Source organism: Amphibalanus amphitrite, unplaced genomic scaffold (genome assembly GCF_019059575.1).
Source record: "Amphibalanus amphitrite isolate SeventyFive unplaced genomic scaffold, NRLGWU_Aamphi_draft 000429F_arrow, whole genome shotgun sequence".
Taxonomy (NCBI): Eukaryota; Metazoa; Arthropoda; class Thecostraca; order Balanomorpha; family Balanidae; genus Amphibalanus; species Amphibalanus amphitrite.
The window spans coordinates 180,659-196,867 of record NW_024881923.1 but is presented as its reverse complement, the minus strand read 5'-3'; the positions used below and the strand labels follow the sequence as shown (position 1 = coordinate 196,867).

Genomic DNA, 16,209 nt, shown 5'->3' with positions numbered 1-16,209 from the left:
GGTCAGGTCACCAGAGGTCACCAAAGGTCAAATGTCCACTATTTCAACATTTTGGAAACTGCCAACGGCTATCTCGAGAACCGATAGAGCTACAGCGCCGCGGAAAAGCGCATTCGATAGCCCTTTTACAGACCTTTCTGAGTAATGTTCTCAGATTTGACCTCAGGTCAACGGTTTAGCCTCCAGGGGGCAAAAACTCCAAAAATAGCCGTTTTTACGAAAAACGTTTTTTCGGCAATAGCTTTTGACTCAAAAGAGTCATGACATTACTTTTGCCACCATCGTGTTCCTCTCGTCGAGACGCGTCGAATGAACTATAATTTGACCTTGAAAGGTCAACTTGAAAATTTGACCTCTGGTCAAGGTCATGACCTGACCGGAAAAGGTCATGTTGCATATCAGTCGATCCGCAACGTCGAGCCGAACACTTCTAAGGCGTTTTCAGCGCTCTAGAACGTCTCTATCAGAAGTTATTAGCGAAAAACTGTTAGATTCTGTTCGTGACCTGAGATGACCTCGGGGACATAACGAGGGGTCACAGTTGCCATTTTCCGGTTCAGTGAGTCCATTTTACCTACATCTCGATGTTTGAGAGTGTCTAGAATAACGTTCGTGCAAAACAGACGCTTTTCAATTTTCTCCCATTGACTTATAATGGAGAGGTCGCAAAATTGACCTGACCTTAGGTCACCGATATCAAAATTCCGAGATATACATTTTATAGATAATGTTGCTCTAATCAATCGCTGAAAGTTTCAAGGCAATCGATCATTCGGTATAGCTATGACGAGCATTCTTATTTTTTCTGAGGTGAGGTCACTTGGCGTGACCTGGTGACCTGACCTAAGGTGACCTGGGTCTGAAATTTTCACAACATGTGCGGAAAAGATGCACAAACAGGTGTGCCAAAAACGGCGGCGCTCCGCGCCGCCGTTTTTGAGATATCTGCGAAAAACCGCAGGGGGGGGTGTTCAAACACCCCCCCCCGGCCCGGCGCGGGGATAGAGCAAAAAAAGCACCAGTGAACTCAGCACGTCAAGGCGCGTCGAATGACATACTTGTTTGCCTGCTTAAGTGTACTTAACCCGCTCCCTAGGCGGTCTCAGCCAACTTCGCCCTAGTGGGGGGGGGGGGGGGTCATATGTTACCACCCACCTCTAACTCAAAAACTAAGAGGGCTAGAAAGACGCGGTAAAAAGCGGTCGATAGCTCTCAATGCGTACATTTGAAAGTATTAAGGTCATTTTTCATCTTAGAGCAATATTGGGGTCACTGGAGGTAATCAAAGGTCATAATTTGCCAAATGTCATTATATTTTTCAGAAAACATGCATTTATCTCAGGAACTATGATAGCTAGAAAAACGCATGGAAAAGTAATCGCTAGCTCTTGAACTCTTCTTTCGATAAGGCCATTATCAAAAATGATCTCAGGTCAACGGTTTAGCCTCCAGAGATAAAAACTTTCAAAAATGGCTGTTTCTACGAAAAGTGTTTTTCAACACTAACTCTTGACTGAAAAAAAGCCACGACATTTCTATTGCCAGAATCGTGTTCCTCTCGCCGAGACGCGTCGAATGAACTATAATTTGACCTTGAAAGGTCAACTTGAAAATTTGACCTCAGGTCAAGGTCATGACCTGACCGGAAAAGGTCATGTTGCACATCATTCGATGCGTCTCAACAAGGCAAACACAATGAGGCCATCCCCAGCGTCCTATCTCTTTCCAATCGAGAGTTATTGGCAAAAATCTGTTTGTAGCCTCAAATGACCTCGGATGACCTTTCTAGAGGCTATCAGCAAAACAAGACACCATGGTCGTCACGGGTGGTCCAAATCATTGTGATTCTGAAATATTTGGACTGTTCCTATGCGTACATACGGATCTAGAGGCATTTTCATTTTTATCCATTGCCTTATAATGGTAAGGTCACGCCACTGCACGGTAGGCGATCGGGCCGGTCTAGCCTCTCGAAACCTCAAAGACACTTTTTCCCGAAAATTGGAAAACAACGCATACTAGTCGACAGAAAATTCATCAAAGATTACGATTAGTGCATTTGCATGGCTCAGGAGACATTTTTTTTCGTAGACAAAAGCACGGGCGTAGGAACGTCATGAAAAGTGGGTGGGCCACCCTGTCAAGGGGCCTCCTTTTCCAGGGGGCCTCCTATTTTCAGGGGCCTCCAACTTTTGCCTCGTCCTGCTGGCTGCTTTCAAGTATCCAAATCTAGCTTCTGAGATCGGGCAGATGTACCTACCCAGGGCCGTAACCGCTTAAGCGAACAGTGCGGAAAGTCCGTACCATTTTTAAAACTTATTTTCCCTACACTTTTTTTTAGAATCTTTTTTTCCGCAAACGGCGCATGACCCCTGAAAACCCTTACATAAATGTCTTTCTCGTTTCCCAGGTGCCCCCATTAGCTTCATAGGCGCCCTCTTTGGCATATAAGCGCCCTATGTATAGTCATCAGAGACATCCCTAAAAGTCCCACAGTCACCCCGCTGTCGCATACAATGTGCGCTTATCATAGGCGTCTCTCTTTTATGGACACTTGAAGGCGCCTCTCTTTGCCATGCTGGCGCCCCTGTTTCTTATGAATGCACCCCCGCATTGATCAATTGCAATTTGCAGACCTCTATTGCATGTGGACCCCCATATATGTAGGCCTCAGAGGCGCCCCTATTTCGCATTGAGGCGCCCCTATCGGCTTCATAGGCGCCCCTCTATTGCACGTAGGTGCCCTACTGTCTCAGAACCGCTCCCCTTTGGCATGCAGACGCCCATCTTTCGTAAGGAGGAGCCGCTGTGGTTCTTAGAGACGGCATGGTGCTCCCAGATGCAGATGGGGCTCTCGGAGTCGACAGTGTGGGACCTTCAGTCGCTGCTGGGTGCCCGCCAGATGTGGACCATCGAAGACGCCGGTATGGGGCCCTCAGAGATGCCGGTATGTGGCCCTTAGAGACACCGGTGTGCAGTGGAACCCTCAGATACTTTAGTGTGAAGCCCTTACAATTGCTGGTGTGGAGCTATGAATGCACTGGCTTAAATCCCTCAGAGGCCGGTACATGGACATTAGAGCTCAGTGAGAGCTTGTGTGGTGCCTTCAGTGGCCTTGTGGAGCCGTTAGACATCAACATGGTGCTCTCAGGAGCCGGTGAGTCCTCAGAGTCATCGGTGTGGGGCCTTCAGAGCTCCGAGATACTGGTGTGGGGCCCTCAGAGGTGTCGGTGTGGGTCCTTCAGATGTACCTATAGAGCCTTGAGATGCACAGGTGTGGTGGCCCACAGAGGCGCCGGTGTGGGGCCCCCAGAGCCACCGATATAGGGCCCTAAGAGACACTAGTATGACCCTCAAAGGAGCCGCTGTGTGGTGCTCATAAACACTGGTGTGGAGCCATCACAGGCGGGTGGAGCCGTTAGAGGCCGGAAAGGGCCCTTAGATGCCTACAAGGAGCCTTCAGAAGCCGGCGTGGCATCCTTACGGGGATAAGCGTGTCTACTTAGGAGCCCTTGAGGTGTTCTCATGAGCTCTGTGGGGCCCTACCGAGCCGAAATATGACCACGGCCAGTTGCCGCCGCATGACTCTTCGGACTATCATTCTCAGGGGCCTCATCTGCCTAGTTTGAATAGAAGGGCCTCTCAGACCATCAGTCTCATGGGCCTCCTCTGGCTAGTATAAATAGAAGGGCCTGTTAGACCATCAATCCTAGGGGCCTCCTCTGGTTAGTATAAATAGAAGAGCCTCTCAGACCATTAATCTCAGGGGGCTCCTGTGGACAGTATAAATAAAAGGGCCTCTCAGACCATCAGTCTCGGGGGCCTCCCTAGAAAAATGTAAATGTGGATAGAGGGCCCCCTCAGATTCATTAGGAGTGGACCTCTCTGACTATCAGTCTCAGGGGCCTCTTGTGGCCAGTATGAATATAAGAGCCTCTCAGACCATCGGTCTCGGGGGCCTCTTCTGACTAGTGTGGATAGAGGACCACCAGACCACCGGTTTCAGGGGCCTCCAGTGGCCAGTTATATGAACAGAAGGGTTTCACAGCCATCAGCCTCGGGGGCCTCTTCTGACTGGTGTGAATATGAGGGCCTCTCATACCATCAGTCTCAGGGGCCTCCTCTGCCAAGTGTGAATATAAGGGCTTCCCAGGCCATCAGTCTCAGGGGACTCTTCTGACTGGTGCCAGATTGAGGGACCTCCCAGACCGAAAGTTTTGGGGATCTCCTGTGGCCAGTATGAATAGAAGGGCCTCTCAGTCCATCAGTCTCATGGGCCTCTTCTGCCTGGTGTGATTATAAGGGCCTCTCAGGCCATCAGTCTCAGGGGCCTCCTCTGACTACGGTGTTGATGGATAGGCCTCCCAGACCATCAGTCTCAGGGGCCTCTTCTGACTATTGAGGATAGAGGGGCCTCCTCTGACTAGTGAGGGTAGGGGGCCTCGGCTAGACCGCCAGTGTCAGGGGCCTATTCTGACTAGTGTGGATGGGGGGCCTCCCAGACCACCAGTCTCAGACCTCTGACTAGTGTGGATAGAGGGGCCTCCCAGACCGCCAGTGTCAGGGGCCTCCCCAGATCAGTGTGGACTGTGGATATTGGGGCCTCCTCAGATCCACTAGGGCCCTCTCAGGCCATCAGTCTCAGGGGCTTCGACTGACAAGTATGAACAGAGGGCCTCCTTGGATCCATCACGGCCCCTTGGAGTCCGTGCGTGGGGATTCGTGGAACTTATTTTTACCGAGTTCGTTTATTCTGGAAGGTGATGAAGTCCTCTCAAATCGAGACGAGGGGCCTCGAGTAAAAAGTGGGTGGGCCAAAACACATGGTTGGCCCCCCCACCTCGAAAAGTGGGTGGGCACTTGCCCACCTGGCCCCCCCTGTTCCTACGCCTATGGACAAAAGTATCGTTAAAGACAGCGTTCCGTAACAGTTCATAAGGGGGATAATCACAGCCGATCTTTACGCTCTTTGAATATTTTGCGGAACGATGAAATTGCTAGGTGTTGAGTATCCATTTTGCATGGAAAGTGAAATTTAGATGTTTAGACGATTCGGCCATAGAAAGCAAGTAGACGAAATCAGTTCAAAATGTCTTATAATTAGGTTAACTTTTTATATTTTTTCTCTACCATTGAACATTACGTTCACTGAATTAACCAAGCCCAACAAAAAAAGTTTTACGAGGATGAACTGAAAATAATGCTGTATCGCATGCACTAAGACACTATCTGTTAGGGGAGCCAGTGAAAATTTGCAGCCACTTGCAGCCCTGGCATCCAGACACTTTTTTCTTCTAAGGGTTGGCCGTGGCTTGGTGCACTTGAGCATAAGTGGTAAATGCCCCAAAGGGTGTTTTCGCGATAGCTCAAAACACCCAGGCAATAGAGAGCTGCAACCTGGCATACCTCACCTTTGATGCACGCTGGATCTTGTGACACCAACCGCACTTTCAAGTCAGGTCAGGTTACTGACCTATGACGTCATACATGAACCTTTGCACGATCCTCAGATGTCGCAACCTTGCAACGCTCTCAGTGCCAGAGTAACTTTCACAGGGAGGTGAGACTTGCAGGACTTATTGTCCTTCAGAGGTCTTAACACTTGTATACCTCAGATTTTTCCTAAATGTCACATAAAGTCAGGTTGGTCACGTGACCTCACCTATAAGTCAATGGGGAAATATGAAAACTGCTATTTTGGCGCCAGGAATGATATTCAATTATCTCAAGTACATGGAATCATTACTTCATGCACTCCTTGCAAGATCTGATGCTGCATTTTTGCATTGTTGACCTTGCATGACGTCATTTATGACGTCACTAGGGTCAGACGAGTTTTTCGTCAATAACTCCCGATCAAATTGAGCTAGAGAGTCGACAAGGTCACCAATGGACTCCGGAAGACCTGCCGAATCGAATGATATGCGATATGACCTCCTTCGACCAGCTTCGTGATTTGAAGACCTGTGACCTGACCTTGACTCGAGGTCAAGGTCAGGTTGACCTTACGGTGGCCTCACCTGAACAAAAGTATACCATTCGACGCGCCTGAGCAAGGCGAACACGACGATGTCAAAATCGTGGTTCTGCGGCCATTTTTTGCGAAGTTATTTACCAAAAACCAAACCCGCTGCTTGGGTCACGTTATGAAACGGGGCCTTGCCGGGCGAGATTTACGCTGTTTCATTATATGTATAAATTGGTAGGGCATAATCATTTGAATAAAAAATTGGTTTGGAAGCAATTTTCTACGGAGGTACACACCATTTCAATGTCCTACCCAGCTAATACCGTCATAAATTTCGACCTACCCTCAAAAGTATTCATGCGTTATTCGAGCAGCAATTAGGCAAATTGCAAGCTCGCCACAGAGCACTAATCCTATAAGAGATAGTCCTTATTTAAAACATATGCTCATTGGATATTCAAGAAGGTTGCTCCTAAATATTGTGGTTCTAGCTTCAAAAACATGGATGTTATGAATGCCGATAAGTTTCGCGAGGCTACACCGGCCGGATCGCCCACTGTGCACTGGGCTGAACTTAGGTCACGAATATAAAAAATCCGAGATATACAAATTATAGGCGCCCATACCATCATGCAATCCACCAAGTTTCAAACCTTTCTGACAACCTTTCTCCCACCGGTCCCATGAGTGGGACCGGTGGGACTGTCTCTGCCGACTGTCCCTACCCCATGAGTGGGACCGGTGGGACTGTCTCTGTCGACTGTCCCCTACCCCAGGAGTGGGACCGGTGGGACTGTCTCTGCCGACTGTCCCTACCCCATGAGTGGGACCGGTGGGACTGTCTCTGCCGACTGTCCCTACCCAATGAGTGGGACCGGTGGGACTGTCTCTGCCGACTGTCCCTACCCAATGAGTGGGACCGGTGGGACTGTCTCTGCCGACTGTCCCTACCCCATGAGTGGGACCGGTGGGACTGTCTCTGCCGACTGTCCCTACCCAATGAGTGGGACCGGTGGGACTGTCTCTGCCGACTGTCCCTACCCAATGAGTGGGACCGGTGGGACTGTCCCTGCCGACTGTCCCTACCCAATGAGTGGGACCGGTGGGACTGTCTGCCGACTGTCCCTACCCCATGAGTGGGACCGGTGGGACTGTCTCTGCCGACTGTCCCCACCCTATATGTGAGTGTCTGTTTCTGCGGCGGCCGCTGAGCCCCCAACCCTGTCCTTCTCCTCTCCCCAGTCCGCTGTGCAGGGTCGCTCGAGGTCACGTGGTCAACTGGCTGTCTTCTCCAATGCACCTTGTATTCGTCGATGGACCTTACACACCACCGTGCAGTCACATTGCTCCGACCCGACTCCCCTCCGTGCCGTCCGACGCGCCGGCATGGCCCCACAACTGGGACAAACGGCCGCCGGGGACGCTCCTATGTCCGATGTTCGTCTCCGTCCACACCGGAGAGGACAGGGCAGGCGGCGGCCGGCCGACGCTGCCCGCGGCGCCGAGGTGACAGCCTCAGACCTCGCTGCTCCCAGTACGCTACACTGGTCAGGCCGGGCCGGCGGCGGCGTGCCATCGGCCGCGGCCAGCCGGCCTCCCCGTACTGACCACTCACTCACATACAACACACCTGCCCCTGTTTATCGAGAAACATACACAACATACGCTCTGAACTATGTAATCAGCAGTCACGAACGAATAACGATGGTCTTCCATAACTCAATAGTCTCAAATGTTAAGTTTTTAATTGCCGTTTAACTGCCGTTTTTACGTTATTTGCGAAAAACCTTAGGGAGGGTTGATCACCCCCCTCGCCGGGCGAGGGTTAAATGCCTCAGTGTACGGCCGACCCGGACAGAAATTCCGGCCTGGGTGAGGGTCAGCTGCCCCCCCCCCCTTCAGTCCCCCTTTGCCTGCGACACGGATCCAACCTGATGGCCGGTGTAACGCTTATCAGTTATCGTTAGACCCACAGTGTATATAAATACAGTGGCGGCAAATGCGCTTGGTCACGTGACCAAATCTGCACGTGCGGTTGTGGCGAGGGCACTTCCCGAAACTCTGGTGCCAACGGCCTCGCGGCGCCCATAGAGAATACATGGGACCTTTTCTTTTCAGACCTATCGTGTCTAAACCAAGCCATTTAGTGCAAGGATACGACTGGTTTGAGATTCAGTAGTCTTTTGGCTACAAGTTGGCATAAGAAACGTATTTTTATCGGCAAAATTCGCAAAGTACCAGGTGGTTTTCCGATACCCTGCACGCCTCCTTTCCCCGGCGGCCGACCGGAGGAGTCAGTAGCGCTCCACTCACGACTTTTGGCGATAGCTCAAAACACCTTACAGCTAGAGGGCTGCTATTTGGCACACCTTATCTTTGCTTCCATACGCATCTTTGGAAACCAATTGCATTTCCGTCTCAGGTCAGGTCACTGACTTATGACGTCACACGTGAACCTCTGCAACAGTCCCAAAATACCGAAACTTCGCAATGCCCTCGGTGCCAGAGGAGCTGTCACAGCGAGATGATACTTACAGGACCTAGTATCCTCTAGGAGTCTCAAAACTTGTATATCTCGGATTTCTCCTAGAGGTCACATGAGGTCAGGCCGATCGCGCGACGTCAACATAATGGGGAAAATATGGAAACTGTTATTTTGACGTCGAGAATGATCTAAACCTAGCTCAAGCACTTGAAATCGCAATTTCATGCAATTCTTGCAATGTCCAATGCTTCACTTTTGCATCTTTAACCTTGCGTGACGTCATTCATGACGTCACAAATGTCACAAGTTTTTTCGTCAATAACTCCTGATAAAATTGAGCTGGCAAGTCGGAAAAGTCGCCAATTGACTCGGGAAGACCTACTGAATCGAATGATATGCGATATAACCTCCTCCGACCAAGTTCGTGACCTGAGTGCCTCTGACCTGGCTTTGATCCGATGTGAACACCTTATGTTGACCCCACCCAAACAAAAGTGTACCATTTTGACGCACCGGAGCATGACAAACATGATGGTACTAAAATCGCGACTCTGCGCCGTTTTTTTTTTACAAAGTTATTTTTCAAAACCCGAAATCGTATTTTGGCCCTCGGGGCACTTGACCTGACCCTCAGAGGCCATCAGTTGACCTGAGACTTTTAAACCGTGCATCAATCGCTGCGTCCCCGGTCCCGTAACGGCACACATGCTCGTTTTTCCCGCGAGGCTAGCTCAATTAAGGCGAGGGAGTCGTACCCGCCCACTCTCGCGGCTGGGGCGTAGGTATGTAAAAAAAAAACTAAGAAGTCTGGTGATGATTGATGCAAGATTCTTACAGATAATGGTAGATGAAGGTAGGGCATCAGTTATTAAAGATAGGTTAAAAACAAGTTTGCAGCCCTCAGTAGCATTGATTTATGCATTAAGAGTTATAGAATAGAACCATAGGCGGCGGAACGGGGAGGGCACCGGGGCACCGTGCCCCCTATAATTTTGGCATTTTAACATTAGCCCTATGGGCGTTGCATGGAAAGAATCGGACCGAAAGTCGGCAGTGCCCCCCCCCCTTAATTGAAGGTGTTCCGCCGCTACTGTATAGAACAACTGTAAGCTGCAGGCTCAGCTTTTCAGTTTCTACCTATGCCTGCAAACACAATAAAATCAATGGAAGAGTAATAATAGATTGATTGCATTTTATTGATGCTATTCAAGTATCAATGGTAACTATGTCACCGATGATTCAATATTATTTGCACTGTATCGTTTACCACCACACGCCTAAATATTTAGTATCTAAAATAATGCAGTAAAATAAGCTGCGCCACGTCTGTCGACAAAACCTGGTGCCAACTCAAGGTCACACGGAAAATGTGGTCACGTGACCAATGTCCGGCAGCTGGTTAGACCAATAGTACATACATACCGGGCCTCTGTCTATCTGAGACGCTGTTGCACGGGACTGGTCTGATAGTCGGAGCCACTGCAGGCCGATAGTGGCAATCTGGGAGCGGCGTCTGCTCAGGACTATCTGGGTGGAAGCTCAGACAGACGCCGCGTCCATCCGTCAGACGCCCGCTGCTGCCGACCCGTCCAAGGTAAGTCATGGGTGTGGTGAATTAACAATAAAAATAGCCGGTTCGTTGTCAAGAAAGAGTTGAATTGATTTTACTTTATATTATCTTCGGCGGCGGCGACTCTCAGCAACACGTGGCGGCGACACAATCACGGCGGCAGTCAGGGCGGAACTCAACCACGAGGACGAAACGGGGGCGAAATCAACTCGGTTTATACAGCGCAATGTGAAGGATTCAGGACGGGCTACCAGACAGAGGATACTTTAAAAGTCGGAGAGGAAACTAGTATAGGCACGGGGAGGATAAAGGAAAAGGGCTCGAACACACGACATACTCCCCACCCGAAGTAACTCGGGTTACTTCGCAAAAGCCAATGCTCAAGCGTCGGCAACACAGGGCGGACCGCGAGCAGCCAGCTCGGCGCTTCGCGACGGTACAAGTGCGCAGACAGACGCACAAACAAATCACAGCGCTTAAACCCGTCTCGACACTTCACATGACAGACTGAGCACAACCACGTGCAATCAGCGCACACAGAAACGGTACTCTGGTTCTGACGCGCGCACAACTCGGCACTCTGACACGTCAGTCGCCATTCCGAGCTCACAACTCGGCACTCGGGCACGTCAGTCGCCATCCCGCGCACACACCGACAGGCGCGCGGACGAGAGTCTTACTCGGCGGCCTCCAGACTGAAGAGTCGGGAGATTGGTCGCCGCGTTAGTTTGCCGCGCACACGGAGAAAAGCCGCTCGGCAGCGGCCGTCCGGTCCCGGGATGAGCGAGACAACCCGGGCGAGGGGCCACGTGCCCCGGCGTCCTTCGCCCTGAAGCAGGACGACCTCGCCGACCGCGGGCAGGCGAGTGGGGCGGCCGCGCGGTGACGCGGCCCAGCCTCTCAGCGTCTCGAGGTACTCGGTCGTCCACCGACGGACGAGACGGTCACTCACACGGCGCCGGTTACGCCAGGTCCTGCCCACATGGGAGTCAGAGTCAAGACTGGGACAGACCACACCGGAGATGGTGGTAACCCCAAACAACAGGTGAGCCGGGGTAAGTAGATCATCTCCATCACCAGGGGTCAGGGGCCTCAGGTTGAGATGAAACGCAAGTTCATACAGCGTCACAGCCAGTTCATCATACGACAGGTGACATTGGTGCAACGTTATCTTCAGGGCGCTCTTGGTCACACCGACGAGCCGTTCCCAGAACCCGCCCCACCACGGGGCGGCCTCGGGGATGAAGCGCCACTTGACTGACCGCGGCACATGACTGACGAGAGCACGGAAAGTACGGGCATTGTCACTGACAATCAGACTGGGCGTTCCTCGCAGGGCCATGAAACGCCTGAGCGCCAGGGTGAGATCAGCGGCGCTCTGAGACCGCACCAGTTCCAGGTGTACGGCACGAGATGAAGCGCAGGTAATCAGCAGCGCCCACACTTTGGTGTCTCTATCCACATACAGAGGGCAAAAGTAATCGATTCCCACCTTGGAGAATGGGCGCGAGACTTCTGACCTGAATGCAGGCAGACGGCCGTCCGCAGCTCGGTAGGGCAGTCCTCTGTACCGCCGGCACCTGAAGCAGGTCCCCAGCACTCGGCGCACCGTCCTCCTGCGGATGAAGTACTCGCCCGACAGGAGCGCGAGCGTCACTCTCGTTCCCTGGTGAAAACAGCGGCGATGCGCCTCGTCAACGATCAGCACAGTGATATGTGCCCACTCCGGGAGAACGATCAGCGGCGGCTCATTGGTCCTTGGCACGGAACACAACAGTCCATCACCGCTGATGCACAAGACACACTTGGCTAACGGGGAACTCACCGGCAGCAGAGTCCCGTTTCTCACCGCACGCAGCTCCTCCGGGAAGGCGCGCCGCTGGGCCTCCCGGATCCAGTACACGAGCGCCTCTCTTCTCTCCTCTGGCGACAGCGGTCCGGACTGACGCTCAGTCTCAGGACTCCGGGCGTTGTGGACGAACCTCTTCAGCCACGCGATCCTGTTCACGGCGGATCCAAGATCTGAGAAATCGGTGGCCTGGAACGCGTCATCAGCAGTCTCTACCGACGGCACGTTCTGCATCACAGGATGGCTACGAGTCACAGGAGCCACCCTCCTCTCCTCCACGTCGGCCTCAGGGCTCACCGTCTCCACCGGGTCTGGCTGAGGAGGCAGGTCAGAGGTCACGAGGAACGGCGGGCCGTTCCACCACTTCGCAGACTCTGCGAGCTGAGACAGGGTGATGCCCCTCGTACCCAGGTCGGCTGGGTTCTCAAGCCCTCGGACAAACCGCCAGCGGTCAGGATCGGTCAGCTCTCTGATGGCAGTCACACGGTTCTGAACAAACACGCGGAACAGTTTGTCACTCTTGATCCAACACAAGACATCTGTCGAATCAGTCCAGTACGTCACACTGGGTGCTGACAGACACAGTGACTCAGTCACGAAGGCCATAAGTCGGGCCCCGGTCAGCGCCGCCATCAGCTCGAGCCGGGGGACAGTCAGGCTCGGGTTGATCGGCGCCAGTCGTCCCTTGCAGATCAACAACTGTGACTCCCCACCCTGAGAGACATACACAGTGGCACAGTAGGCGGTCTTGGAGGCATCACAGAAGACATGATACTGCGTGCCCAGACTGGTCTCACCGATCATCGCAGCACGCGGGAAGGAGACTGTGCTGCCGGCAGAATCTTGCCACCAGGCGGCGACCTCAGCTTGCAGCGCGTCGGGCAGCGGCTCGTCCCACGTCAGCTCCACCGACCAGGTCCGCTGGAACAGAGCCTTCCCTCTGACCAGCCACGGGGTGAGCAGGCCCAACGGGTCAAACGGCTTTGCCACTGCAGAGAGAAGCTCACTCCTGGTGCGAGGACACAACATCTCAGGCACGGTCACAGCGAGTCGGTCAGTCTCGGTGTTCCACGCCAGACCCAACACTTTTGAGTCCTCGGAGGACACATCACCTGTGGTGCGGGTCTTGTGCAGCTCCATCCTGGCCTTGCTGAAGACGCTGCTGACTTCCTTCATCCCAGCAGCCGCCTCTTCTCTGGTGCCGAACGTCGGGCACAGGTCGTCCATGTAGAGCGCTCCCTGCACCTTCTGCATCAGCTCCGGCTGGGAGACAAGGCACTGGCGGACATGGCAGCACACAGTGCGCAACAGCATGTACGGCGAACAGGATACGCCGAACGGGACCCTCTGAAAGCGCAGGTGGCGGTCTCCCCACAGGAACTGCACGTAGCGCCTGTCCTCCTCCTTCAGGACGATCTGGTGGAAGGCGGCTCGAATGTCTGCCTGGCAACCAACAGCATTGGTGCGGAAGTTCAGCAAGACAGAGGGAAGACGGCTCAACAGGTTCTCCCCCGGGCTCAGGTACTCGTTCAGGCTCCTCCCGGTGGCATCAGGAGCGGACCCGTCGAAGACCACTCTCAGTTTATCACCACGGACAACACCCCGGTGCGGCAGGAAGAAGGCGTCATCAGGGTCATCTGTGAGAGGAGCATGCTCAACCACACCGTTCACAATCAACTCAAAGATATGACGATCATACCTGTCGAGCTCGTCGGTACTCATCTTGGAGACCAGACGTCGGGTGCGTAGCTCCGTAGACGTCAGGTTGGAGGCCGGCCTGCTGTCCGACTTCCAGAGCAGACCCATCTCGTAACGCTGCTCCTCTGGGTTCCAGGTCGGCTCAGGTGGCGCCTCGTCTGCAGTCTCCTTCGCCGAGATTCCCACGGCGTCCAGGCTCCACATCCTCTCCACGTCGGCCAGCTGACAGCGGTAGACGCGCCTCTGTTCAGTCTGCTGGTTCTGTGCCTGCCCATGGAGAACATGACCAAACACAGTCTCAATCAGGCGCAGTCCGGGCCCAACCTCCACTTGGTCCCACATCACAACCTGGTAGATCTGATCACACCCGATCAACAGATCCACAGGCCCCTCACGGTAGTCGTCAGCGAGCACGACACTTGGGGGCAGCGACAGGTTCTCAGGCAGGCTGTACGTCCCAACAGGTACACACAGGCGATCAGTTTTCCAAAAAGACAGTGTGGCCTCACCTCCTTGTCTGCCAGTTAACTTAGCTGACACTCGGTCGTACACTCTGGCCTCCTCAGTCCTCTCCATGAACCCGACGCAGGCGAAGACTCCCTGCTCCTCAGTCTCCAGGCCCAACTTCTCTGCTAGAGACGACCTGATAAACGAAGAGTCAGAGCCTCCATCGATGAGTGCGCGCACCTGGCACACACCTCCCGGTCCACTGACCTCTACCAACACGGTCTGAACAAAACAGCTGTTCTGAGCGTTCACATTGTAAAGGCGCTTACCCTGACCAGGGCTGGTGGCTTGGCAGGGCGGCTGGACGGCAGCTGCGCTGGGCGACTGGACGGACGGGCCGACGGCAGAGGTGTGCCCAGTCACTTCACCTCCAGACGGCTGCTCAACAGGCGCTCTCTCTGTCCACGCTGGCGTCTGACTGTCCTGGAAGGTCAGATGGTCAGGCCAGCCAGGCGACCATGCAGCAGCAGCAGCAGGCGCTGCACACGTTACAGCGTGCATCGAGCGGTCAACAGCACGAGGCGGGTGGGGCGCAGCAGGCGACTGACGAGCAAAGCCCTGGCGAGCCGGTGCAGCAGGCGGGCGCACAGGGGCAGCAGGCGGGCGCACAGGGGCAGCAGGTGGGCGCACAGGGGCAGCAGACCCTCCCGCATCATGCAGAGATGAGTGGTGAGCCTCACCACACCTTGGACATGCAGAGCTCGTGCACACTCGCACCATGTGTGGCCCGAGACACTGATAACACAGGCCCTCCTGCCTGACGGCCCTCCAGCGTGAGGCAACATCCATGCTCCTGTAAGTGGGGCATGCAGAGAGGCCATGCCTCCCATTCTGGCACACTCCACAAACCCAACCAGCCCTGCCTGACCTGCCTTGTATCCTGAGGACACTGGTGGCTGACCTCGTTGATCTCGGCTGGGACGTCTGACTCTGGTGAACAGCTGGGCTGGCGGCTGGTGTCCCTTGTGCAGCTGCATCCTCTCTCATCTGCACCTCCTTCTGCAGAAACTGCAGGAAGTCTGGGAGGTTCTCGGAGACACCACTCTGCGCTCTCATCCACTGCAGCTTCCACGTCTCTGGGACACAGGACTTCAGCACAGGCATGAGAAGCACAGAAAACGACTCAGCAGTCACACCCATCGTCTCCAGTGCACGAACATCAGACACCAAACCATCCACCATCTGACGCAGCTGCAGAAGGTCATGGTCATCAGGGACACAGCGAGTGTTCAACAGTCTCTGCATCAGTGACTCCCTCAGCAGGTCCGGACGGTCAAACCTCTCCTGTAAGGTTTCAATGGCCTTGACATATCCAGCATCAGTCAACGGCAGTCCCTGGATAGCTGCATGCGCCCTCCCAGTCAGGTACAATTTCAAGTGTACAAACTTTTCCACTGGGGAACAAGCTCTGTTGTCATGAACAGCAGTTCTGAACAGGTTCCAGAACTCAGGCCATGTGTCAACTGCTCCGTCAAACTTAGGCAGCTTTAGCTCAAGTTTAAAAGCACTCTGGCGCTCATGCAGTACTGGAGCAGAAGCTACTCCCCTCTCGAGCCTGGCTAGAACACGCTTAGCCTTGAAGAGAGCATCGTACGCATCCTGCATGTGTGAGCTATCATCCTCGATCCCATGTTTGTCAAGTTCACATTGTAGCTGTAGCATATGCTCATAGTGCATCTCGAGGTGGTGAATGCGTAGGGCCAGCTCATCCTCCTGCGACTGATCACTGGCAGAGAGGTCACGCAAAAGTCTGGTTACCTTACCTCTGGCTAAGGTTCGCTTCTGGCGCAGTTCACTTTCCTCCATCACAGCTCTTGACAGAAACACTCAAATCTTGAAGGCACAATCTCAATCTCAATCTCAAAATCAAAATCTCAATCAAAATCAAAGCAAAGAACAACCAACAGCAAATCTTGATCCGGCCAGCGGAGGACTATGTGGTGAATTAACAATAAAAATAGCCGGTTCGTTGTCAAGAAAGAGTTGAATTGATTTTACTTTATATTATCTTCGGCGGCGGCGACTCTCAGCAACACGTGGCGGCGACACAATCACGGCGGCAGTCAGGGCGGAACTCAACCACGAGGACGAAACGGGGGCGAAATCAACTCGGTTTATACAGCGCAATGTGA

The 16,209-nt window shown here is 53.3% G+C and overlaps 1 protein-coding gene across 1 annotated transcript; it reads right to left on the bottom strand.

Moving 5' to 3' along the window:
* Positions 1 to 10,718: 10,718 nt before the first annotated feature.
* Positions 10,719 to 15,883, bottom strand: LOC122391285. The gene is made up of 6 exons (XM_043385076.1): positions 15,841 to 15,883; positions 15,007 to 15,471; positions 14,626 to 14,762; positions 11,873 to 14,401; positions 11,516 to 11,689; positions 10,719 to 10,997 (listed from the first exon to the last, which is right to left on the bottom strand). Exons 1-6 carry the CDS (start codon positions 15,881 to 15,883, stop codon positions 10,986 to 10,988), a joined length of 3,360 nt encoding a protein of 1,119 aa, XP_043241011.1. The 3' UTR covers positions 10,719 to 10,985.
* Between the last annotated feature and the right edge of the window lie 326 nt (positions 15,884 to 16,209).

What these genes read in the sequence shown, in the direction of transcription:
- LOC122391285 (XM_043385076.1), bottom strand. Translation starts at nt 15,883, where the DNA reads ATGGAGGAAAGTGAACTGCGCCAGAAGCGAACCTTAGCCAGAG. An exon ending in CAGCCCAGCTGTTCACCAGA is followed by an intron (nt 14,763 to 15,006) that starts GTCAGACGTCCC and finishes TGCATGTCCAAG; the next exon opens with GTGTGGTGAGGCTCACCACT. An exon ending in TCCCGGAGGAGCTGCGTGCG is followed by an intron (nt 11,690 to 11,872) that starts GTGAGAAACGGG and finishes TGTTTTCACCAG; the next exon opens with GGAACGAGAGTGACGCTCGC.